A 27,032-nucleotide genomic window follows, 5' to 3' on the forward strand; every position below is an offset into this window, starting at 1 on the left:
TCGGGCTCAGCTCCAGCATTGCTCCCTCCAAAAAGCATTCCGGACAGTCTCCCCAGACTCCTGCCCTGGCTCCTTCACTGGGTCAGTACCCCACGCTTAGGCGTATCATAGGCCCTTGCCCACCATGCTGTTTTTACAAGCCTGTTTACTTTTCTGCTTCTCCCCTTAGACCAGGAGTCCCCAACTTTTTTGGTACCAGGGACAGGTTTCATGTAAGACAATTTTTCCACAGACCAGGGGGATGGTTTCGGGGTGATCCAAGAGCACTACATTTATTGTGCAGTCAAACCTCTCTGCTAATCATAATCTGTATTTGCAGCTGCTCCCCAGCGCTAGCATCACCACCTCAGCTCCACCTCATATCATCAGGCATTAGATTCTCCTAAGGAGCACACAACCTAGATCCCTCACATACATGTGCTGCTTACAGTAGGGTCCGCGCTCCTATGAGATTCTAGTGCCACTGCTGATCTGACAGGAGGTGGAGCTTACATGATGACTCGAGTGATGGGGAGCAGCTGTAAACACAGACGAAGCTTTGCTCACTTGCCCCCTGCTCACCTCCTGTTGTGTAGCCTAGTTCCTAACAGGCCACGGACAGGTACTGGTCCACAGCCTGGGGATTGGGGACCACAGTTTTAGACCCTGAGCCTCCTGAAGGCAGGGACCATGTGGTTCACATCCCTGTGACCTCATCCCTGGCCCAGAAGAGGTACCCAGGCAAATGCCTGCTGACACTTAGGAGGTAGGACCCCATCTCTGACTTTGCCCAAAAAGTGGTACAGGCTGGCAGAGCCCTCACCCTGGAAGATCCTGAAGACACACCAAGTAGAATCATGTCTGCAGGAGACGACGTAGCAAGACAAGACAGGCTGGAGCGAGCCTTGACTACATGCTTCCCCCTCATGCCCCAGACGCCTTGCTACTCAATTTTCCTCTCAACCACCTCTGAAAACACAACATGGTGACATTGGGGAAGATCTCGTTGAAAGAGCACCTACCATTTGAAAGGGTGCCAACCACCCCAACACCTCTGTACAGAATCCTGCCCCAACAATGGCACAGTGTTACCCATGCCGTAATAAATGGCTGAATACTAGTGGCTAATAACCATAGTTACCAGATGTTTATCATCTGCTCAGGAATTGGTGGCTATTGCAGTAGCCCAGTCACTGTCTGATGTCCTTATACCTGCATCTTATATTTGATCCCCTCAAAGAGATGTTTTCACCATTTCCTCTGTACTGCTAAGAAAAATACAGGCTTAGAGAGGTTGAAGGATTTGCTCTGTGTCGCACAGTGAGTCATGTTCTATCTGCTAAGTGAGTGCAAACCCCACAGGTTTCAGCCTCCAGAACCCAACCTCTACGGTATCCAGTCTCCCAAGTAGTAAAAATACAAGCTCGCATCAGCAAGACTGACATACACCCCCATTACAAAGTCTAGAAGCTTCTGTAGAAAGACAAGTTTGCCCTTCCCCTCTAGCTGATGGAATCTGACTACAATGTACTTTCACAAACACCCCAAGCCCAAGCCAGTATCCCAAGGAGCACCAGAAGAAAGCAGACTTTACCGTGATAACATCTATCCCCCTGGGAGCTGCTCTGCCCCGATGTTTTTGCAAACATACTTCCCCAGGCTTCAAGCTGTCCTGCCAGACCCTTTTCTGCTCTCACAAAGAGACCTGTGACATCACTTGCCCCTCACAGCCTGCCCCTCCCAAGACTGCAGACAGTCTGTAAAAGTGGGAACCTCACTAGGCTGGGGATGGCACAGATCCCACTGGACACTCCATTTCCGGCTGACTGGTATCACCTATGTTGAGGAGGCACCTGAAGCTGTGTCTGGGCTCAGTGGGAGTGCTGGGACTGATGGACGCTGTTTGCCATGGCTCCAGTATGAGGAGTAACTGCCAAGCACAGGTATTTGTTGTCCCTGGGCAAGATTATCACTGGGAAATACTTTAGGATTCTATTCCTACGACAAAGAATTATCGTCCTTGATTCCCACCAATATTTTTTACCACCCCCGCCAATCTTCCCTTGCAGGCCCATCAACACTGGAGCTTCCTTGGGCAATGTTTTAAATCCAGTAAGATGGAAAAGCAACCATCTGTTTCATAGCTAACTACCCTTCGAAAGACTGACCAACAAGAAACCCCAAATAGCTGCAACTTGTAGAGTGAGAGTAGCTGGTTTCAACACAGTTGTCAGTTAAGTGCTGTATGACCTTGGGCAAGTCACTTTACTTCTGAGTCTCCACTGCTTCTTCTATAAAATGGGGATCAGAAGCCCTGTTTTACTTGCCCTTAACCACATCTGAACACTTTGCTAGGACTCTCAAGGCTGCAAAGGGAAGTCCACCATCTGTCTCACCAATTCTGGGACATAAATATGTTGGGAAGTATTGTCCCACTTCCTAGAAGAGGAAGCTGAGGCTAAGGGAAGTGGAGGGATTTGTTCCAAATCCTACAGCAAATAGCTGATCAAGTAATTATACCTGGGTCCTATGATTAGATCCACAGCCCTCCTCATCCCATTATCCTGCCTGTGGCCAGGCTCCTCACAGCCACCACAGCCTTGGAACCAAGGCTGCCTCTGTGGAGCAAGCCCTCCCAGGAGACAATTGGTCCTTTAACAATTCTGCTGGAACACAGCCACACAGAAGCTTAGATGTGCAGTATACATTAACTTGGAGAATTAATCACCACCATAAGAGTTAATTATTCAGAGAAACTGCCCCTCCTCCACTGCTTTTCAAATATACCTCCTTAAAATGGGCTAGTTAGAGAATGAGGTACCTAGAGAAGTCAAGCTCACAGAGACAGAGCATGGTGGTGCCAGGGGCTGGGGGAGGAGAAAATGGGGAGTTAGTGTCTAATGGGCAGAGCTCCAGTTTGGGAAGAGGAGAAGAGTTCTGGAGATGGATAGTGGTGATGGCTGCACAACAGGAATGTACTTAATGCCACAGAACTTAAGATAGTCAATTTTACCACAATTTTAAAAGATAGCTCAGAGAGCAGCCCACTGAGGGATTGTCTACCACTGGGCCCAGCAGTTATAAAACTGCTTTGATTTTTCTCACCCCAAATCCAAAAGTCACAAAATAAAAAATGTAAAACTACTTTAAGCATGGATCTTTTTTATTTCTGATTTGAGTTCAATGCATTTGTGAGCAGGGGCTGATTTATAATCTGCCTACGATCTCTTTCATAAAATTTAATAGAAATAAAAGAAAAATAATTCAAATAGAAAATTAAGGTCACAATTCACAATTGCAAAGATGTGGAATTAACTGAAGTGCCCTTCAATTCACGAATGGATAAAGAAAATATGGTACACACACACACTACTCAGCGACAAAAAGGAATGAAATAATGTCACTGCGGCAACTTGGATGGAACTGGAGACCATTATCCTAAGTGAAGTATCTCAGAAATGTAAAACTAAACACCACATGGCCTCACTAATAAGTGGGAGCTAATAGATGGGTACACACGGGCACAAAGTGATACAAAGAACATGAGAAACCAAGAAGGGGGGATGGTGGGAGGGTGGTGTGGGATAAAAACTTACCTACTGGGTACAACAAACACTCTTCTGGTGATGGGCACATCAAAAACCCTGACTTAAGCATTATACAAGATACCCATGTAACAAAGGCACTTATACCCCCCTAATTAATCCTTTGAAATAAAAAAAAAGAGAAAATAAAGGTTGGAGGTCTACAGAGGCAGTAATGGATGTTATTAGTATCACGGAACCCTGGAAAGGAGCTGGATAGGAAAGATTGCGTGGAGATAAAAAACAAAAACTTCAAAAAAAAAAAAAGTGTGTGTGTGTGTGTGTGTATAGTATGACATTACAGAAAGCAAAAAAAAAGTCATTTTAATCCCATTGCCCTAACACAATTCTTTTTAGCGATCTTGCTAAAAATTAATAGCAACTTCCGTTTGGCCTTCTTAAACAGGCAGTATGGTAGAATAGAAAGAATAGTGAACCAGGACTTCAAATCTTGACTAAGCTGTGTGACTCTGGGCATGTCACTTTACCTTTCTGTTCTATCACCTCTGAAAAAAGCAATAACAACTGCAACCCACACAACCCACGTCCCTCAGCAACAGGAAGAGCAACAGGGCTCTATGAACCGTGAAGTAGCACATGGAAGGAAGTTAGCAATCAATAGGGAATGCTAAAGGAACCTTTTCTTGATGACTTATAATCAGCATGTAAACCATTAAGAATTTAGAAGTTCTGATATTAATTTTAAAACACAATCACTTGCAGTACTTTCATCGTCACACCTTTAATACAGTGATGCCCTTGGTTCCTGTGGGTGAGCAAAGCTGTTTGCCCTAGACCTAATGAGGCTTCCTGAGACCCTCGGTTCTGCCTGACCTTGCAGACTGCTCCAGATGTAACCTGCACCTCTCTCTCCTGTTCCCTTTTGGTATATTCCCTTCTCAATATACCAAACGCTCCTGCCCTGGCATCTTGACACCTGTATTCCCAATCTGCCCTGGCTGGCTCCTTCCCATTTTCCCAGACACCTTCCTTGAGATGCCTGCCCCATTCTCTCTGAATGGGTCCCTCTCAGCACCCACGTGTTTCCTTTAGGGCTCTTATCAAAATCAGATCCTATCTTGTTTATCTGTTGCCTGCTTGGGTGTGGACTCCAAGCTGGATGGAAATCAATATTGTTCCCTACTCTCTCCCTGGCTCCTGGCACAGTACCTGGCACTCTGAGTATATGAATGGCTGATTGTTTAGAAAGAAAAAGGGAGGTGGGGTGGGGAGGAGCTGGCTCCGAGGTACCCAAATCCTCTTCCCCTCTTGGGTGGGGAACCTGCGGCTTCAAGGCCACATGTGGCCCTCCAGATCCCTGAGTGTGGCCCCTTGACCAAATCCAAGCTTCGCAGAACAAATTCTTTTAATCTGGGTTCAGTCGAAAGGCTTCACACAAGGATCCAGAAGGCCACAGGTGGCCCCAAGGCGGCAGGTTTCCCACCCCTGCCTGGACTGTTCCCACACTGTTGCATGTGCCTCCTTGGAAGAGACTGCTGGGCAGCAGTGGCAGCCCTGCCTTTATTAGGCAGACAACTCATGACTGCTACCACACCCCTGTGCAGGGCAACAGCCACGTCATGAGGCGTGGGAAGCTTGGAAAGGCAAGAAATTTCTAGGAGAGGCTGGAACTATCATACCTATTCCCAGCACACTCAGTAATAGGCTCCTACTCACAGCCCCCAGCAAGAAATTGCCCAGAGTGATGACCCTGCAGGGAAAAACCCCAGCTCAAAGTGCCCCGTTGACTCTGACGGCCCTGGGTAGACCTGGCCAGACTGATCATGGTTGCCCTGACTCCTGGACAGCCTGCTCTTGCCCCACTCAGGGTACTTTCCTCTCCCCTACAGGACACCCTCCCCTCAAAAGCCTGCCTTGATTCACTCCATACTCCCCATCAAAACCCTGCACTTGGCCCACAGCCATCAGATGACTGACTCACCTCCAAAAAGCCCACCCAATCCACCTACAGCTTTCCAAGCATGGGACATAGACGGTTTTCAGCTACTCCAAGTCTTCCATTTCCCCCTGGATATCAGTAGTAGTAGCATCAGCTAACATTTCTTAAGTGTTTCTTCTGTACCAGGCACTGTGTTTAGTGCTTTGCACACATTTCTCTTGCCTTCATGCTGAGAACAATCAGGTATCATTAGTGTCTTTACTTTGCAGGTAAAGAAACTGAGGTCCAGAGAAGTTAAACACCTTGCCCAAGGTCTCACAGCTCCAGGTGGTAGCCCAGGGTCTGAACCCCAGCAGTCTGACTCTAGAGCTGTGCTCTTAACTATAGGTCTGCACAACCTCTGGGGTGTGGGCTTCTGCACATAGGTGGGCTTTATAAATGCCATCTTTTTGCATTCCCGAGAACAGCATGGTCAGTGTGGATCATCAATGCAGTCATTCAACAAATGGCTTCCTGATCACCTACTGTGTGTTCAGGGGCTGCTCTCAGGGAGTGGACACCAGCTCTGTGCTTACAGACCTTGTGATTGAGCAGAGGACTGGTACATAAAAATCACATTTGTTGAAGTCACAAAATTGATATCATATCTGCTTTGGCAAGTCTGAGAATTTCCTTAGAAAAAGCACAGAGAATGTGAACTTGAGACCCCAGCTACTGAGATAACAGTTAATCTTTGAAATACACAGGCCAACCAAACCTGGTGTTATAATACTCTCACCAGCTTTCGGGGGGGGCCAAAATCAATTCAACTGAACAGCAGAGCTAGATGGAATTCCCTCCTGCTGAGAAAAAATGAGGAACCTGAGGGCCAGAGCAGCGAAGGGTCTTGCCTTGAGGCCATTCACCCACTCAGTGACATAGAGGTGAGAAGCCAGGGTTCCTGCTCCCCTATCCTTTTGTCCTCTCCAAGTCCCTTAGACTGGATGTGGGACCAAGGCAAAAAGGCTTCCAAGCCATCAGGGAGAAAGAAGAAACTACCAGGGGTTAAGGTAAGTGCCCACAGTGACCAAAAGTTTAAGAGTCTTCACGGTAGACAGGACGCTAGCACTTACCTTCCAGGAGAGTGAACTGCTCTGTGAAAGCTGGATCCAGGAGGCCAGGATTTCTTTCCCAGGCCAACACAGGCCCAGCTCCAGCTCAGCCCTGCCCCAGAAGGACCAGCAGTTTAAAAGGCCTACCTGGGGCCCAGGCTGTGACCGCACCCGGGTGAGGCTGACTTCACCAGGGAACCCATCCTACTGGCAGTCTCCCAGACAGCGGCCGCTGAAGCCAGGACGCCGCCGCCTGTCTGTAGCCTGGCGCCTCTCCCTGCAGGGCCGCACCCAGGCCTCCAGAACAAGGGTTCGAGTGGGTAGGGAAGAGGCCTGCTCCCCTCCTAGTGAGTCCAGCTGAGTCCCTCAGAGTCCCCCAGCCTGGGCTGGATCTGAAGCAGTTGCTTCCTGCTTTGCTTTTTTTCTTTCACTTTGGTTTTTAACCCCGAAGTGAAACTAAAGACTGGGACGATATGGGGAAGGTAGAGAGAGCTAAGGACTGGGAGTACTGAACACCTGGCTTCAAATCCCAGCTGGCTTGCTGGGAATTTGGTAGGGAGCCCTCAACTTCTCCAGACCTGTGTTCCCACCGATAAAATGGGAGGGAGGAACCAGGCTAGTGATTTTAAACTGACATTTTAAACTAGAAAAAAGAACAACAGAACTTCCCCTTCCTCACTCTTGCCACCACTGGGGGCTGAAAAGGAGCTCCAGAGATGACCCATACGGGCCCCAAAGGGCCATCCCGTTGGCTTAGGGGAGGAGGTAAAACTCTGGCAGCAGCATAGACACCCTCCTGATCTCTCCAACTACCTCTCCCTCATCTGCCAGCTGAGCTCCCTTATCCTGCATGGGCCTTGGAGGTCCCAGCAACTCGGGGCAAAGCAAATTCAGGAAGACCCTAAACACAATCTTGACCCTGTCTTGGCACAGCAAGAGGAGACACCCAGCAACAGCTGCCCTAAAATTTGCAGCCTGAGGGCTGACCAGGCCATCTGCAAGACTGACAGCAGCCCACTGAAGGCTGGTCCCAACTTCAGACTCTGCTGACCCCTGCATGCCCATGCTAAGACTGTTTTATGATGTCTTCTCACTGGCTGGTTTATCAAATCTTCCCAATAGCCCATGAAAGGCAGGAATCAGCCTCCCAACCATTCAGACGAGGACAACCGAGGCTCAGGGAAGGGCAGGGACATAGTGGCCAAGCCAGCGCTGGGATTCAGGAGCTCAGTAAATATTTGAATGAGCTCACTGGCCCAGCCGTTCGTTGCCAGGCACATGCAGCACAACCAGAGAAGCTCATGACAGAGGACTCCGAGTGGGAGGGGAAAACGCCTCTCCCTGGAGCCCAAGTCACAAACAGGTCCCAACTTACCTGTAACAAAGTCCCCTCTCCCACCAATCTTGGCTCTGCTACTGCCACCCCTCCAGCCCAGTTCTTTCCTCTATTCCTCACTTCCTCCCATCTGCACCTTACTTTGAAGAGACACCTTAGCTGAGGACTGCTGAGTAACACAGGCTAACCCCTACCCCTCTCTGGGCCTTGCCCCATCTGTAAAACTGATTAAAATAGTGGTTTCTTAACCAAAGAAATGAATTTGAATCTGGGAGTAGGATGGGGTACTTTTTAAAAATATACATTTTCAGAATGAAAGAGAAGGCAATTCAAAAATATTTGACAAAATTTTAAGTGCACAGTCTCTTGGAAATAGTGATTCCACTTGCAGGAATGACTTCTACAGCTACACAGGCACACGTGCATGCAGACATGTCAGGCAGGGTGTTCACTGCAGCACTGTTTACAGCAGCAATACCAGGAACAACCTAACCGTCCTTGAGTAGAGGACAAACAACTGGTGGTCTACCCCACTGACCAAAAGCCACAAGCTCATGGAGAAAGGAGGCCATACACCTTGTGTGCCCACAGAGAATAACCTACAACACAGAGAGATTTGCATGAAAAAAGCAAGGTACAGAAAAGAGGTAGAGAATATGCCACTGTTTGTGTAATAAAAAAGGATGTTACTGACACCAGCTGCCCACATATGCAGGATATTTCTGGAAAGAAACCGCAAGAGTGGTCATAGTGGTTATCTAGATGTCTGGGTGGGAGACAGACTAATTTTTCATTGGGTACTTTTTTTTTGCAAAGTTTGAAATTTTTAACCATATACATTGCATTTATTTTTCAATTAAAAAACTAATTTCTCCACACAAAAAGTAACTCCAGCAAAATGCACCCAGAGATGCCTTCCCCTAGGTCTCAGGCACCAGACTCCTTGCGGGGGGGCAGGAGGGTTTTGAAAAGTCTCCTCAAAGCCTCTGGTCTAGCCTTACAGAACAGGCAGCCTGGACACTATAGGGCTCTGGGGTGAGGAGGGGAGTATCAGGGAAGACTCTGAGGAAAAACTTGGCCTTGAGGCATAGGAAGGATTTGAAAGCGGCTTTGAATGTGAACATGGACAGCTGGGTTGAAAGGCTTCCCACCAGGACTGGGGAAGTTATGTCAGGCTGGTAAGAGAGGGGAAGGGGAAGGAATGTCTCTCTCAATATAGGATCCTGGTAAGTCCCTTCCCTCCTGGGTTTAGGAAATGAGGGGGCTGGGCCAGAGTCATTTCCAGACCTGCTATCCTAGGACCTGCCTTTATTTCATCTCATTTAGTATTAAAGGAGGCAGGGAGGGTCCCCAGCTCAGCACATGGCCCTAAGGCTCCACACCTGTGCAGACTGTAATCAAATATTTGGAGCCTGCAGAAAATTCAGGCCAGGATCTTAGGTAAAGCAGCCCTTGGGTGACATCCCCCTAGGGAGAAGGAGCAGATGGCATTCTGCTGAGATGCCCTTCCTCACCTTGTTAATAAAGTCATTACTGAAGACCTCTTTTGTCACTTTTGAAGTTCAGTTCACAAAGACTTGCACCTTGGCTTGCCTTATACCCTGATGCTCCAGGCTGAGGGTTCACAGGCTACAAAAGTCTCAGCCACAGACCCAAGCTACAGGGGTCTGCAGTGGAAAGAGCCCAGGGTGGAGGTCAGGAGTCCTGGCTACACCTTGGTGACGCTGTGGGCTCTGGGAGGTCAGAAACTAAGTCTCTAAGGCTGCTCTGCCTGTCAGTGTATCCTCAGAGGCAGCTCACAGCCTGGTACGCAGCAGCACTTCGTAAATATGTGGAATAAATGAGCAGCTCAGCCAGAGTGACCTTGGTCAAGTCACTTTCTGTCGCTGAGCCTTGGTTTCTTCTTCTGGAAAATGAGGATGACAAGAATAGTAATACCTCCCAGGGTTGTATAAAGATCTATTGAGATAATGTGCATAAAAGTGCTTTGCAAATCAAAACAGGCTAAAGAAATATTAAAGATCCAGAATCCAATGTGCTAAAAACAAAAAGAAATGAACATGTGTGAGAATGAGCAAATTTACAAGAAACCACCTGGCAAATTGGTGATCAAATGCATTTCTACAATTGAAAAGGACAGCACAGGTCACTCTAGTTCACTGTGCCAATGTCCAAATGGTATTTCTCAGGCTGTCTCTGTTCCAAAGTAGCACAAAACTCCCTCTTCAAAACCTTTGTCCAGGCTGGGAGCGGTGGCTCACGCCTGTAATCCTAGCACTCTGGGAGGCCAAGGCGGGAGGATCGCTCAAGGTCAGGAGTTCAAGACCAGCCTGAGCGAGTGAGACCCTGTCTCTACTAAAAATAGAAAGAAATTAGCTGGACAACTAAAAATATATAGAAAAAATTAGCCAGGCATGTTGGCGCATGCCTGTAGTCCCAGCTACTTGGGAGGCTGAGGCACAAGGATTGCTTGAACCCAGGAGTTTGAGGTTGCTGTGAGCTAGGCTGACGACATGGCACTCTAGCCCCGGGAACAGAGCAAGACTCTGTCTCAAAACAAAACCCTTGTCCAGATTTTTGGTTACAGGGTTACAGTTACAGTACTCTGCATGCAGCTGGGCTCGGGGAGTATTTGACAAGGCAGACTGGCAATGGATGCTGGGGGTGTCGCTGGAGCTAAGTGGGGAGTAGGGTGAGGGGAGCATGAGCTGCATACAGAAGAGCAGAGCATGACTGGCTGGGAGACCTGGGCCAAGCCATCAATTTCCTGGCTATACACACTGTAGCCACTCTTTAAGTACCGGTCCCCTCCCGACTCCCTCTGCCCAGTGGGTATCCCTGGCTGCTGCCTGAGAAATAGGTCCTGGGCTCTATTACCTGGCTCTCCTGTGCTAAGCACCTTAGGACAAGAGGACAAGTCCCTTCTTGCCTTTGTGGGTGACTGATTCCTCTAGCTGGGCCAGGGAACACCTTCTCTGGTTGGGGCTGGATGAAAATTCCAATGGGCCCAGCCGTGGATGTGCCCACTGTTGGACTGAACGTATATGTGGACACAACTCTGGGGACTTCTCACAGCTTGGTGTGTAAAATTGCTGGTGTGAAGGTCCTTAGCTCCTCTGACTCTTCTATCTGGAAGACATTCTAAGCTGGCACCCTCACCTTCAGAATCTTCAGAAAGCAGGGTTTGTGGGCTTCAAGGATACATCTGTGTGCCCCTGAGTGAAGGGGCAAGAAGGCTTCTCAGATCCCTGGGACTCTAACAGCAGGATTTCCCTTTCCAAGAAGCACGGCTGAACTGTGGGAAGAGCCAGGGTTTGGAGACAGTCAGCCTCGGGTCTAAGCCACATTTTACTTATCGGCAAAACAGGGACGGTACGTCCACCTGCCTCTGGCTTCTTGTGTGGATTTCATAAGAGTGCTTGTGGAGCCCCTGGCACAGAGCCTGGCAAACAGCAGGTGTACAAGGAATGTGCTCAGACTGCTACTTCCTGCCCCAAACCAGCAACACTCAACATCTTTCCTTCTGGCCCATCTGGGCCCCAGCTGGGCTCTCCTAAGGGAGCACAACGTCCTCTGCTACCCCAACTGGCTCTTCCCACTCCTGTGGGCCCCACCCAAACCTCGCCCTGTTGTCTCATCTGAATGCTTGCAAAGCCTCCTCCCTGTTGTCATTTTTATTCATTCCAATTCACCCAGCCTGATTCATCTTCTTGAAAAAGTCCTCCAGTTGTGCTCCCCCTGCTCTAAAACCTTCTATGGCTCCCCAATGCCTCTGCTTTTCAGCTGATGTTCAATGCTGCCTACAACCTCCTGGCCCCTCCCAGATTTTCTTGCCAGAGCTCCTAAGCATCAGCAGCATCAGCAAAACTAGCATACTCGCCGTTTCCCTAAATGTACACTTACCTTCCAGCCCCCCACCCACACCTTTGCTTTTGAACAGACCATTCCCTAAACATCAGCCCCACCCTCCGCCTCTGCGAGTCCAGCTCCCTTCAAAGGGTTCTTGTTTCCTCTAGCTCATGCTCACTTCTTCCTTCTCAGACAATGCTTTCCCTCAGCAGACACTTAATTACAGACTGTCACACAGTCTCTCATAATTGTATGCCTTGTCTCCCTCATCAGACCATAAATTCCCAGGGGCAGAAGCCTTGTGTGTCTGTTCTTCCCCATCCTCTCTGAGCCTAGCCCGGGGCTGGGAGGGCAAGCCCAGTAAGAAAGTGTTTTCCAAGCAAAATTCAGAGGCAGGCTGAGCTGAGTCTAGTCTCCTGCTCTTGTCCTGTGAGGAAACTGTTCACTGGCCAAATCAGACCTTAGTGCTCCAGTCCTCCAGCCGGCAATCGAGGCCAGCGATGGACAGAAACGAGGGAGCCCGGGCAGGGAGGCAGGGCTGCGGCTCTAGCCCGGCCCTGGCGTGGTCTTGCTCTGGGAGCCCTCCCCATCCCTGGGTCTGCTTTTGTCCTGTGAAACACTAAACAATCATCTTTTAGCTCTAGAATTTGGATTTTATTTGTCTTTAAGGTAATCTTGGTTTCTAAAAATGGGCGGGTGAGGAACACAGCTGATTCCAGCACAGGCTGAGTGAGGAAAGGCAGCCAGTCAAGACTGGGAAATCTGGAACCTGAGAGGTATTCACACCACACACCTCACTGACCTCATTAAAATCCTACTGATGACTGGATTTCACTCCTGCTCGAGTGTTCAATTCCACAGCCCTCACCCAGGCTGGGTCTGATCTGACAGTGTCTGCTGCCAGGGCTAAGTAGCAGGGAGGGTGACTTGCTCCTGAAAACAACCAATCCTACCCAAAACTGATGATGGTGATGACGGCCATTTCTTGAGGGGCCTTCATTACAGGAGTTTGCATCCTTGCAGCAACCTGCGAGGCAGGTATTTCCATCCCAATCTGACAGGGAAGAAAACTGAGGCACAGAGAGCTGGTCAAGGTCACACAGCAGGGACAAGCCAGGCTGTTGTACAAACCTAGGATATTCCCAGTTTGGCTTTTCCGAGTGCACCTGACAGGCTCTCAGCATCGGAATCCCCTAGAGCAGCGCCACCGCCCCCGCCCCCAACCTTTTTGGCACCAGGGACCGGTTTCACAGAAGACAATTTTTCCACCAATAGGGGAAGGGGAGGGGCAGTGGAGCTCAGGCAGTGACATGCGGCCTGGTTCCTCACAGTCCACGGACCAGTACTGGGCCACGGCCTGGGGGTTGGGGACCGCAGCTCTAGAGGACTGGTTTAAAAAGTTAATTCCTGTCCCCAGACCTGCCAAATGAGAATTTTGGGGGATGGAGCTCGGAAACCAGAAATTCATAAAGGCAAGGAACCCGAATTTTATATATGAGGAAACTGAGGCACAGAGAGGTGAAGTGACCTTCAGGGTCACACTTTGAGCAAGTGTATGGACCTAGGAGTAAATTTCCGGAGCTAGCAATGAGAGACTTCCTGGGGGAGGTGGCATTTGACAGTGTGGGCCTCTAAGGGAAGAGAGGGCACTGTAAGGGGAAGGTAGAGCACAAATAAAGGCTTGCAGCAGAAAAGGACAGGCAAGAACTTCTCGACGTGGCTAGGGGAGCCCTGGGGAGAGAAGAAATACATAGAGAGCCACCATTGCAGCCTTCGCCCAAGAGCCGAAGGAGAAACATCCCTAAGCCCATGTGAGCTTCTAAGGGGAAAGTCTGTCAAAGTGTGGCATCTATAATCATTGGGTCTCCAGCAGTGGCCCTCTGGGTGTGTCTGTTTGCTACTCAGGATGAGAAAGCCAGGGGAGGTGGTGACTCAGTCCCCAATCAGCCTCAAGATAGCCTCCTTTCAATTTGAGATGAGCTCAGAGATGGGGAAATGTCAAGCAAACCCTGCTTGCAGAACAGATGCCAGACTTGGAGAAGACAGCCTAAGGGGTAGGCTACCAGGCAGAAGCAATAAACTTGGTGGCAAGCTGTGGGCTATGAAGAAGAAAAGTCAAGAGGCCTGGACTCCAAGCCTGCCCGACACTGCTGTGCTGTGGGGCCCTCAGCAGGTCCCTGTCCCTTTCTGGGCCCCCTATTCTTCATTCACCTGTGAAACAGGGAGAACTCTGCTGACTACTGACTTCCTCCCAGGACTATTGTGAGGAACAATGGTCAGGAAAGAGCTTGGCAGATTACACATGCCTCACCCAGCCTGAGAGAGATTAGAGGATCACTCCTATTAAAATTAGGATAGCCCGAGGTGCCTTATTACCTGAACCCCAACCACATGGGGTAGGGGGAGAGGCTGGGCCTCTGTCTTGTTTCCATAAAGAGAAAAGTAACCCAGATATTTTTGGGAGGGGAAAGTTCACATTTATTAAGCACCTACTGTGTACCAGGTTTTTAACATATATAATCTCATTTAATCCTCACTACAATCCTACAGTATAAATCTTGAGTCCAGATGAGGAAGCTGAAGCTCAAGAAAGTAAGTAGCCTGCCCAAGATTTCAGACACAGTGAATGATGAAGACTGATTAAAACCAGGTGTTTGTGCTTCGAAAAGCCACATGATTTCTACTCTGTGGAACAGTCTGCATAAGGGGCAGACCATGCCTGGTATAGAGACTCTGCTCAAACACCACCTCCTCCCGGAAGCCTTTCTGATCCCTTTGCCTAGACAGGACATCTCTCCTATGAAACCCCATGGCATATCATCGGCACACATCTGGCAGATTTCAGCACATTATCCCTCTTATTCTGTGATCAGGCACATTTTTAAAAGGTCAAATGAGATGCAGGTACAAATAGGTAGACTTTGAGTTATCTAAGAATCCTCAAATGTCAGAGCTGGAAGGACCTAAGAGACCATGACATCCAACTTCCTCATTTTTCAGAGGGAAAAATAAAGACTCAGGAAGAGAAGGATACCTGTCTGAAGACACACAGCATCTTAGCTTCAGAGCCAAAACCAGAACCTTGGCATTCTGCCTCATAGAATTTCCCTTTAGGGATTCCATAATTTCAGAATCAGTCTCAGGACAAGGATTGTTACTCCCATTTTATAGATTAGGAAGCTGAAGCCCAAAGGAAAGTGGGTGAGATGTGGGGCCAGAACCCTGAACCCCTCACATCTAGGCCAGGGACCAAGCCCCGACTCCTCCCCACTGCAAGTAGTCCACATGAGCAGAGGGCACACAGTAAAAGGTCAAAAGATGTTAGAGACTGTCATCATACACCAAGGGCAGGTGACACCAGCATGATAGTGACTTCTTCAGGGCAGTGTCATGGAAAAGGACCCAAGAGTCCTGGCTCTACCCTCTGTGGGTCCCTGGCTCTTCTGGGCCTCATCTCCTCATCTAGAAGGGAGCTACAACAGCTGATCTCATTCCCTACTCCGAAGTTCTAGAACATCCTAGGCCCCCTGACAGCAGACCCTAGCTCTCCGTGGAGGATCTCTCACAGCTGTGGCCTTTGTTCTCCTACTCTACAGGGGAAGCAGGAAAAGCAGCCAGGGCTCACAACTACAAACCGACTGACTTTATTCCCAAATGCCACTGTCCAAACAGGGCCCACCCTAAAACAACAATGTGATGAAACATGGAAAATCCAACAGTCCCCCAGCACAGACATCCTGCTGGCACATCCACCTATCTTTACAAACTAACAAAAAGCGACCAGGAATTGGGCATAAATAAGGGACAGCTGTCTCCCTGCTCTATTGGAAAGGCAGGTGTATTTCTGAATAACCAGGTGGCAATGGAGTGGAGGCTAAAGAACTCTGCACTGTGGAGTCCTGGGCCTCGATCCCCATCCCAGCTCTGGCATTATCCCTCTCTCTCTCTCTCTGACTCAGTTTAAAGACAGGCTGACAGTTCACAAAGCATGTCTACAGATGTTTCCTTTGATCTTCATGACAACCCTGTGAGGCCAGCACAGCTACTCCCTTTTCACAGATGGGAAAACTGAGGTTTGGAAAGGCAGAGGGTCTCACTCAAGGTTACACACCTTGAAAGTGGCAGAACCAAGGCCCCAGAGGTATTAGATTGCCAAACCCAATACCCAAGGGTGCCCAGATTAAGAATAATTCCTCTGCCTGCTCATCGTGAATCAAGTCTCAGCAAAACGGAGGCAGCAGAGATCCTTGTTCACTTGCCCATTCTGGGGACATACAAAGTTCTGGCCACAAAACCCATAGCCCAGCTGCCTAGAAGGCCGCGCCCCCCTGCAAAATTTCATTACTCAAGCCGGCAAGAACGCAGCCCCCACCCCGAGCCGGTTCTAAATAAACGTCCAAGTGATATCACATCCTGCCGGCTCCAAAATAGTCCCGGCCTGCCCACAAGCGATCACAAAGTGCCAGGCCATGCAGGGCCAAGCGGGCAGGGATGCCCAGCCTGCGGCGCCCTTCACACACTCAAGCAACTAAAGCAGAAGCCTCAGAGCAGGAAGGCCCCCCCCACTCCCTCCTTCGCCAGGGAGCCTGGCCCCGCCCTCCTTGCCCCTCTTTGTGGGAGGCTCCAGGGCCCCCTAGCCCCAGCGCCAGCCCTTGCCCCAGCGCCAACCCACGGAGCCTTGGCCGCGGCCAGCCTGCGGGCGACTCCGGCCCGACCCGGACACCCCACCACTCACATTGCTTCAAGAGCTCCAGACACAAAGCCATGAGGGCCGGATGGGGGTCAGAGACCCAGAGACCCGGCAAAGCCAGAAAAAGGGAGAAGGAGACACGGGAGCAGAGAGAAGGGGAGACAGGGAGCTGGGGCAGAAAAGCAAGGGGGCCAAGAGCCCCGTGCAAAGAAGCAGGCTGGGGGGGTCTTCAGCGCAAGAGACAACAGAGTGGTGAGACCACTCAGACAGCTGTCGGGGCACAGAGAGGCAGGGAGAGCAAAGCAGGGGACCCCGATCCAGGGAAGTGGGGGTGCTCGCAGGCCTGAGAGAAAACAAGGAGAGACAGCGACAGGGGACAAACCAAGGGAAGGGAGGGAAGGGCTCTTGAAGTCAGGGAACAAGGAGAGAGACCCCAAGGGATCTAGGAGGTTCCAGCCGAATGGGGGGGCATCCAGACAAGGAAAAACCCTGAGGGAATGAGGGCTCAGAGGAGGCCAGATCCCAGGGATTTGGGGTACAGAAGGGCGGACCCCCAAAGGATGAGCGGGAAGCTCAGTGGGAGCCCTGGGGAAGAGCGGAGGGTGTTCTGAAGGAGAGGCCCCAAAAGATCTGGGGCGCTCTGAGGGAGAGTCCCGAACAACGGGGGCGCCCAGAAAAGGAGGCTCCCAGGAGCGAGAGGAGCGCTTTCAGAGGGGGACCCGAGATCCGGGAGCGAGGGAGGGGCTGTGGGGGAGCGCGAGGGCAGAGACAAAGAGACAGCGAGCCAGGGAGAGACAAAGCAGGCGGAGCGGGGACACGGGCCAGAGGACTGGCGGCCGGACAGAAGGACGGAAGCGCGGGCGGGCGGACGGATGGACAGACGGGGAGGAGGGCGGGGGCAGGGCAGGGCCGGGCGGGGGCGGCGCCCGTCTCCTCGCGGGGCCGCGGCTGCTCCGGGCGGCGCTGGGCGGGCCCCGGACCCCGGGCGTCCGGACTGAGGAGGCGGCGGCGACGACGTGGACCGGACAGACGGACGGAGTGACGGACGGACTGGCGGCAGCTGCGGCCAGCGGCGGGCACTCACCCTCCTCCCTCACGCGGCCCGGCCCGAGGCTCCGGTTTTGTACGCCCGAGGGGCGGGGCCTCCGAGTTAAAGCCCCGCGCCTGCCCCGCCCCGCCCCGCCCCCCGCGTCAGCCGCGCGCGCGTCGCCCGGGACTCCCATGCCCGGCTGGGGCGCGCGCAGCCAGCTCGGCACGTGGCCCAGCGCGCGCAACCGGGCTGGTGCGCAGGCGCGGGGGCTGCTCAGTCCAGCCCACGCCCAGACCGACCGGCCCAGGAAGGGAGCGCGCGCCCACGTCGGCACGCGCATGCCCGAGAGTCGGGGGCTCCGCCCCTCGAACCGCCGCGCCAAACCAGTTTCAGCTGGAACGCGACGCATGCTCCGTGCGAGAGGCGGAGGGGGCGGGAGTTCGCACCAGTTCACGCCGGCGACACCTCGCTGTAACCGGGGAAACTGAGGTTCGGAGGAAGCAGCCTGAGGTGGCCTTCTCACCCCTGCATAGTCAGATCGGTCCTCTAGTCCTATGGGCTCCACGTCCTAGGTGTTTCTAGTTGTTCCCTCCACTCCGTCCTGCCTTTGCTATGCCCGCTCAGAGTTCTGGAGATTGGGCTCCAACCCCCCTCAGCCTCTGGAGGCCTGTGTGACCTTGGACGAGATGCTCATTCAGCCTCCCTGAGCCTTCATTTCCTCTTCAGTAAAATATTAAATAAAACAAGTACACCCACGGTGTCTGGGAGGGCAGAGTGCCTAGCCCCAGCGGGGTTGGCAGTAGATGCTGTCTTCACATCGCCTCCCCTCCCCCGTGAGTCTCCTCTCCGCACTCAATCCTGGTCCCCGTCCTGCAGCTTCCTTGCGGACCTCACCTCTCCAAGGCCGCACCTACAGGAATCCACAGACCCAACTCCTGGGTGACTTCGGCAAGTCCCTTCCCTTTTCCATGCATCTGTTTTCCCAAAAATAAAATGGAGAAAAGAATCTTTGACATCTCATATGACAACGCTGTGAGGCCTGAAGGAGGTAACAGTGTTTCCAATATAATTGTCATGGCTTTTGCATTAAGGTATAAAAATAAAGCAGCTGAGGGTTATCGAGACGTTGTGATGCCAGGCACTGCCAAGTAAGCACTGTGAAAGTCATAGTTTACTGCAGCCTACTCTTGGTAATTATGCTACACCTGTACTGTTCACTTAATGTTTAACTTTAAATTGATTTACTTAGGAAAAAACAAGGTACATTCACCATGGGCCCTGACAACCCAAGGCAGCACAGAATGAGATCTCATTATCCCACCGCCACTGTCCCAAATTCAATAATATATTCCCTGTGTGACCTTGAACAAGTCCCTTTCCCTCTCTGGGACTCACCAGCCCCATCTGTTACCTGGACCAAGGCAGGAGTTCTCAAACTGTGGACCATTATTGACACTCCAAATCGAAGTTACTGGGGGCACTGATTGAAAAGCAGATTCCTGGGCCAGAATTCAGAGTTTGTATTTTACCAAATTTGAGACCCTTGGGCTAGGGGTCCCTTCTGATGGTGATGTTATAGGGTCCCATATTTATGGAGCACCCCATGTACTGGGTCCTTAACCCAAGGGCCCCCAGTCTGGCTAGAATCCCTGCACAGCAGAGTTGGCTGGAGCCCAGGGTGAGCAGGGGGACAGGCAGGACTCAGACTGCCCCAATCCCCAGCCTGGGCCCCAAGGCTTCCCCTCCTGGGGTATGTATAGAAGCTCCTCTTTCCCAGCTTTCCAGATAGTCACCTGTCCCAGGTGGCCAGAACTGGCAGTTAGGGGAATAAGGGCTCTCCCCACTTGACCTGGCCGCATAACAATCACTTATCACCCCATTGGCTGTTCTCCCTGCTTCACATCCTACACCCAATCCACCAAGGGATCGTGTTGACTCCACTTTCAGAACACCCAGGATCTGGCTAGTTGTAACAACCTCCCCTGCTGTGCCCTGTGTAAGCCACCACCTGGCATTACCACATCCCCTGCTTCTTGCCCCTCAATCAAGGCTACACACAGCAGCCTGAGTGTTTCTTTTACAGTGTAAATCGGATCACATCACCCCTCTGCTTCAGTGCCCTAGTGGTTCCCCCTCTCACTCAGGCCAAAAGACAAAGTCCATCCTGTGGCCTGTGACCAGGCCTAACCCTCCCCTCCCTGTCCTCTCTCTGCCTCCCCAGTATACCAGGTATCCCCTGCCCCAGGGCCTTTGTACCACTCCTCCTACCTGGAGCACCTCCCCCAGCACTGCTCATTCCTGCACTTCGTTCAAGTCTTCACCCAAAATCTCTCTCAATGAGTTCTGCCCTGTTTACACTTTGACATCCCTCCCAGCACTCTACCACCCCCCAGTCTCCCCTACCCTATGCCACTTTCCAATAAACCACGCACTTATTTATGTTTATTGTTTCATCTGCCCCTTCCCTCCCAACAGACTATAGTGTCCTTGAAGCAGGGTTTCCATTTAGTTCACTGTTGTGTCCCAGGTGCATACAGCACAACCTGGCCCATAGTAATTGATCAATTAGCATCTTTCGATGAAAGATGGCTGATTGCAAGGCTTATGTCCTTAACCACCATCCAATAGGGTCTCCACGGTTCTATTTAAGCACATTAGTCTCTCTTCCTTTGGGGTGACTTCTCTACCCTTATACCCCTTATCTCTGAAAGTATAAGGAACATTCCTGTCTTGTCGAAGAGTCTCAATCCTGGCGTTGGAGGCCCGTCTACCAGTCTTCAGTCCTGGTTACTACTTCCCCCAGAGGGCTCAGTGGGTCTACCTAAAAACAGGATTGGAAGATGATCCATGTACTCTGCACACAGTAGGCACTCAATTAACCAGAAGGTCCTAGTCCAGGGGCTTGGTGGAGGCCAGAGAGGAAACCTGCCTTCTGCCAGTGTCCTCTGCAGAGAGGCGCCCATTTCAGCAGTAGGAAATTTTGGCTCCTCAACTCATTCCGAAAAGGCCTCCCGGATCCTCCTGTCACTCCCGGACCCCAAGTCCCCTGCCCAGACCTCACTGTCCCTCGCCTGGACCACTGCACCAGCCTGTGAGTGGCCTTCCAGCCTCTAATCCATCCTGCCCATGTTGCTAGATGATTCTCCCTGAAACTCCTGTAACATACTGTACCTCTTTACCAGGACCTTGGATGGCTCCCACACACAGAGGACAATGGAGGACTCACGGCTTTGAAGCTAGGCAGACCCAGGTGGGAAACAGCTCCCTGACCTACTAGCCGGGTGACCTTGACCTTGACACTCATCTTCTCTAGGCTGAAGTTTCTTTGTGAAATATCTCTCTCTCTCTCTCTCTCTCTCTCTCTTGAGCGCGCGCGCGCGTGTGTTTGATAACTGGGTTAAATCAGGAATGGCAGATGTGTGTAACTATCCTGGCCGCAGCAGACATTGCCAATCGATGGTGGCAAACTTCTCTGCTTAACTAAATCTCAGTCCTGAGCTCCAGGGATCCAAGATGACACGTGAATTGAAGTCTATTTGCAATCTCTGGACATGTTGGTCTTTGAGGTTCCTCTTAGCCCTGGCTCTCTGGGGATTGGATAGGCTGAGCTGACAGGAGCCTGTAATGGAATTATCAGAGATTGGGGAGCCTGGGGGTAGGGTCAGGGGACGAGGTTGACTGGAAGGTTGACTGCTTACTGGAATTTTGTCAGCCTCCCTTCCTGTGTATACGTGGCAGGTGGATCGAAGAAGAAACTAGGAGAGTTCTGGGGGATGGAAGAGAGGGGACAGAGAAGGGAGGGCAGAACAGCTGGTCACTAGACAGGCACAGATGGGAGGTGCCTGGGGCCCCCCAAGCCCAAGCTTCACCACAGAGATGGAGAATTTGAGGCCCAGGGAGGGGCAGGTACCCATTCAGAGTGACATGGCAGAACTGAAACTAGAACTCAGGGTCCCTGAGCAAGGAGCAAGGGTGTTCCCCAGGCCTGGAATCTATCCCAGCTCAGCCTGGAGCCTCAAGCACTGCCAGGGAATGACCCCAAGTGTCTGAGCGGATGCGGGTGCCTGCACACGTGTGTGCACATGTGCAGGTGCAGACACTTGGCAGGAGTTGGGGGTGTACCCTGCGGCTCGCACCCCATGCTTGCTGAGGTCCCAGGGTGATGTCACGATCTCTCCTGTGATTCAGAGGGAGTGGGAGACACACAGAAAGGGAGGATGGGGAGGGAGGAGGGCCAGAAACTGAGAGGGAAGGAAGGCAGAGAGGGTGGGAAGAGAAACAGAGGACTGAGGGAGACAGACGGAAGGCAAAGATGGTGGGGGGAGAGGGAAGGAGAGGAGGGGGTGGGGAAGCTGGAAGAAAGGGAGGAGATGGGCACTGTAAGAGAAGGGAGGAGGAGGGAGGCTTTGCTATGTTCCTTCTTCCCCTCTTTCTCAGAGGTGTAGAGAAGGGAGAGGCAGGATCAGGGCACCCCTGTGCTTCCTCCCAGGTAGGTCCTTTGGCTGGGAGGGGCACGCATAGACAGCCAAGCTGCTGCTTCTTCCACCATCCCAGCTGGAGCTGCCCCCGCCTGCCAGTCACCTGCCAGAGCTATTTCTGGAATGTGGAATCTGGGTCAGACAGGGGGAGGGAGAGGGGGTGGCAGTAGCAGCACTGGCAGCTGGGAAGCTGGCCAGACCCACATGGGTGGGTGGGTGGGCAGCTCTGCGCCCTGCCCATGGCCACTCAAGAGGGTCTGGCTCCTGCCAGGCTCCCACTGTCTCAGTAACTGCCCCTCACCCACACCCACCCACCCGCCTGAGTGCATCTGTGCCCATGTGAGAGGGACAAAGAGCTTTCATGCCCCTCAGCCCTGGGGGCTGGGGTCTGACGGCTCACTCCTTGAGACATACTGAGGAGGAGGCGGTGCCTTTTGAGCAGGGGTGACCCCTGCAGGGAGACAGTGGCTGAGTGAGGATGTGCGTGTCTGTGGGGGAGGTGATCATGCACAGGCTTCTCATGTATGGTTGCACAAGTTTTACACTGGTAAGGATGCCACATATAAGGGGGGAGTGCCATTTACAACATAGATATTATTGAATTACATATAATTATTATGACAAATTTCTGGCAGATGGAAATAAGGGAACTTATTCTAATAGAAACTGTACATTTCAATAGTTTTTGTTTGTTTGTTTGTTTTGAGACAGGGTCTCACTTTGTTGTCCAGATTAGAGTGCAGTGGCACGATCACAGCTCACTACAACCTCCAACTCCTGGGCTCATGCAGTCCTCCTGCCTTACCCTCCGGAGGACTACAGGCACATGCTACCACGCACAGCTAATTTTATTTTTTTTCATTTTTTGTCGAGACAGGGTCTTGCTATTGCCCAGGCTGGTCTCAAATTCCTGGCCTCAAGTGATCCTCTGTCCTCAGCCTCCCAAAGTGCTGGGATTACAGGCATGAGCCACTGTGCCCAGCTGATAGCTTTTCAACAGATGGCAGTCAAGTGTCTTAAGGAGGAGCACCCTTTCTTAATTCAACACAGAAGTACCACATGGACCAGCTATAGCTCTGGCCACAGATTTGAAAATCTGGTTGCTTTGATTTTCCCTGTGAGGTAGGTGAGTTTACCTACTGAGCATGAGGGGTCAGAGGGTAGAGGAAAGAGAAGCAAGTATGTGATGGTCACTGTGGTGGCCTGGAGGGTGGGCTAACCTGGGAAACTTGGGAGGGTAAATTTTGTGGTAGCCGCAATCTTCAAGAGGCATGATTTCCCCACAGGTATGGAGGTGGCGCAAGCCTTGAAGGAGACACACATGTACGTGAGTGTGTATGCAGGTGTATGTCAATATTAGACATATGTGTATACATATGAGAGTATCAGTATAGTGTTTTTACATCTGTTTTCATATTATATGCAGGTCTAGGAGTATAAGACTTTATATATGTGTATAAGTAGGTGCATATGTGCACACATTTCTGGGTAGGTGTGAGATATTGTGACACAATACTTTATCTGGGTTTGGGCTAAAGCTGCCAAACTGAGAATAACTGGAGCCCCCATATCCCTATATGTAAAGCCAAATGCCGGGTTGTCCAAACAGGATGTGTTGGGGTGCTGTGATTGATTGAATTATTGGCTTGAATCCTCAATCCCTCCCTGCAGTCATGCCTTTTGCTATGTAACCGCAGTTTCTCCCACAAGAAGGTGAAATGTATTTCACTGGACCTTGGCTTTGGACTCATGTGACTTGCTTTGACCAACCAAATGTTAGTAGATGCAACACAAAGAGTGATTTGAAATGTGCTTGTATAGTGAGGTTTGGCCTCTTATACTTCTGCCACTGCTATGGGAAGAACATTCCCTGGCTAAGCTACTGATTCCAGAGTACCCTTTGTTCCCAGGAGGAGGATGTAGGGCATGCAAAGCAGAAAGAGCTAATCTGAAAACTCCTGAATGCAAACAAATGCTTATTGTTGTATACCGCTGAAATTATGTGCTTGTTTGTTACACAGCATTACCGTGATAATAGCTGACTGATACCGAAACTGGTACCAAGAATGGGGTGCAATAGCAATAAAACCCAAAAAAACGTAGCATTGGCTCTGAGACCAAGTGGTAAATAAACAGTGAGTAAACTGTTATAGGAGGTTTGAAAAAAGGTGACCCATATTATGTGGAGACAAAACTCTTGGTGAAACTGTCATCTACAATAACTTGAAGGGAGCAAATGGATTTGGGTAAGACAGTTTCCAGGTAAAATGTCAAAAGCAAGTGCTTGCTCCCTTTGGCTGCCTTTGATAAGGACTTTCAAGAAAGAGAGGAACTCATAAAAGAAATAGCCAATCTGCAAGGAGTATTTCGAGGAAACAGAGAGAGACCAGAACTTGCTTAGTTGGAAAATAAATCCGTCTATTCCAGCTTCTCCAACCAGTAAATCTTTCTCAAATTAAGATACCGCCTGGGGACAAAGATCAAGCCAAGATCATAACCAGTTAAGATATAGCATGTGGATCAGATCAAGGTGTGGTTATAACACCTTTTATTAACACTGTAAAAACATCAAGGTACCATCTAGTAGATGCTATCAGATGATCAAAAGGGCTTATAGAAAGCTTAAGGGCATGGTACCACAGAAGCCTGATGTACCCAAAGCAGGCATAATTAAGTCAAGAGAGAGGGGCAAGACACAAAAATAATTGAGGGTGTGGCTTTTGGCACATGGAGTTACACGGAATCAAATACATAGAAAACCTATACAGTGTTTGAGGTGGGTGCACGGGAAAAACTGATCAGCTTAGGCTAGAGATTGAAACCATTCAATATGTACAAAGATATCTGGCTCCCTAACTTTCTTCAGGGAGGAAACAGGCTAAGATAGGTGTGCAGCTGCCCAAGGTCATATTTTCCAATGTTCTCTTTAGGTGGTAAAAAATGCTGATGGAAAAGGAAGAAGCACTTCCAGAGGGCAGAGCCAAGAGCTGCACAGAACAATGGATGGAAGAACTGACCCCAGGGAGTAGAACTTGGGCCAGGCCAATAACTTGTTTGTATAGATCATAGGTCAATTGACCAAAAGGGACCACATTCAGGCTGGGCATGGTGGTGTGGGCCTGTAGTCCCACACTTTGGGAGGCTGAGGTAGGGGGATTGCTTGAGGCCAAGAGTTGGAGGCTGCAAGGAGCTATGATCAGGCCACTGCACTCCAGCCTGGGTGACAGGGCGAGACCCTGTCTCTTAAAAAAAAAAAAAAAAGAGGAGCCCATCCAGACTTGACTCAGATCATGAGATTTTGAGGAAAGACTTTTGGGGGTTATGGGAACAAGTGTTTTCTATGTGGGAGGGACATGGATAAATGTGGCCAAGAGAGTGGACTATGGCAGATTGATTTTCTGACCCTGATTCTTCACCCCTCCTGGTAGCCCTATGCTTTGCCATAGAAATAGAGTTTCTTACACAAAGGCGAGAGGGCACTTCTCCATCCCTTGTCTTTCAGCTGTCATTGACTTACTTCAGCCAATAGGGTGTCGGCAGATGTTACACAAGCAGAGGCCTTGAAATGGGCTGTGTTGTTAGTCAGGCCTGCTCTCTTGCCTTCTGCCATCACCATGAGGACAACACGCCCTGGCTGGGCCACCAGGCCCAGGAGGACCTTTGGTACCAGGAGGAGGATGGGAGACATGTGGAGCAGAGCTGTCCTAGCTGACAAACTTGGGAGCAAGAAATAAATGTTAATTGTTGTACTACACTGATTTTGTGGTTGTTTCTTATGCAGCATTATTGTAGCAAGAGCTGACAACACAGGGACCAAAGCAGTTCTGGGATAAGTAGCCCATCCCTTATCTCGTGTAGTCCATTCATGAGTGATTGGGGTTGGGGAAACTGGTGAGTGTGGGTTTATTTGAAGAGAATTGCTAGCGGTGCTATATGTCCCTCCGGGCCTCATGCTGAGAGAATTTCTCACAGGCGAGAGGACATGGGGAATGTGAACCTTTACCCAAGGCTCCTGTGGGACTGTAGCGGAGTACCTGACAGAGCCTGGCAGGGCTCCCCTGGACATGGAGGCCATAGAACCTTGGCCTCAACTCCTGCTTGGAGACCTCTAAAGTGGGGAGGCTGGCAGGGCTACCTGTGACAGCAGGTCTGGAAGGAAGGCTGTAGCAGACCAGTCCATACTTTAAGAGTTCCACAAGGCAAAGGCCCTCGTTTTCAAATGGGTTAAGCGGTCACGGAGGGAGAAAGTGGGGCTGGAGTGGTCTTCGGAGGATTCTACCCAAGATGCCTGGCTAGCAGGGCCAGGGCCCCCAGCAAGAAGAGGCTAAGTGGGGAGGAGGGCCCCACCAGATGCAGACACTGAGAGAGAATGAGCAGTGGCGGGTGAACGAGGCTTGCCCACACCAAGAAAGAAGGCACCAGGAGGGCCCTGCGGCAGGGCAGAAAGTCAGAGTCCTGATGCCAGACAACACCTGCCCAGCCACCTTCCCTTCCCAACTGGAGGAACAAGAGACAGACACTGGTGAGCGAGGAACAGAGAAGACACTCACCACCACACCCTCCCCACCTGCGGCCTGCCCAGCCCAAGTCAAGCCCCAGCTGCAGGTGCATGGCATTTGAGGTGGATGGGACTGAAATTCTGAAATTAGACCAGAATGGACTCTTAATATCTGAAACTATTCCTTAAGTTCTAAAAGTGGCTGGAAAAGCTCAGGGATCTGCCCCGGATACCACTCAAGGGCAGGGCAGGGCAACCAGTGAGAGTGTGAAAAGCAACAGTGAGACAGTTTTCTCTGGCTCTGACCCCTGCAAAGACCAGTTCATTCAGTCAGTAAGTTGGTTACCTGTGTATAGAATACCTATGGGATTCAAGTTCATTTATTTACATAAAGCACTAGTGGAACACCTGAAGCAGTTGTCTCTCTTCCTACAACAATCCAACCCCAATTGCTTTTGATTTTCAGGAAGCTCAAAGTCAAGTCTGAGAACCAATAATAACAGCTACCACTTGTTGAGCTCCTACCATGTGCAAGGCCCTGCCTAAACACTTCCTATGCATGTCTTATTTCATCTCCCAAGAGCTCTCTGGAGTCTG

At 50.7% G+C, this 27,032-nt stretch overlaps 1 protein-coding gene across 4 annotated transcripts in view; it reads right to left on the reverse strand.

Annotated features, from left to right (window-relative positions):
* Positions 1-27,032, reverse strand: part of DLGAP4 (discs, large (Drosophila) homolog-associated protein 4) — a 105,976-nt gene that overhangs the window by 64,030 nt on the left and 14,914 nt on the right. The window contains exon 1 of one of the 4 annotated variants that reach the window (XM_012637690.1): positions 16,475-17,261. The exons of the other annotated variants lie outside the window; for them this stretch is intronic. Within the exon in view, the coding sequence (XP_012493144.1) occupies positions 16,475-16,505 (31 nt within the window). The 5' untranslated portion in view covers positions 16,506-17,261. Of the gene's footprint in view, positions 1-16,474; positions 17,262-27,032 lie in introns of those variants that run through there. 4 annotated transcript variants of the gene reach the window in all.

Source organism: Propithecus coquereli, unplaced genomic scaffold (assembly GCF_000956105.1).
Source record: "Propithecus coquereli isolate 6110/MARCELLA unplaced genomic scaffold, Pcoq_1.0 Scaffold122, whole genome shotgun sequence".
Lineage (NCBI taxonomy): Eukaryota > Metazoa > Chordata > Mammalia > Primates > Indriidae > Propithecus > Propithecus coquereli.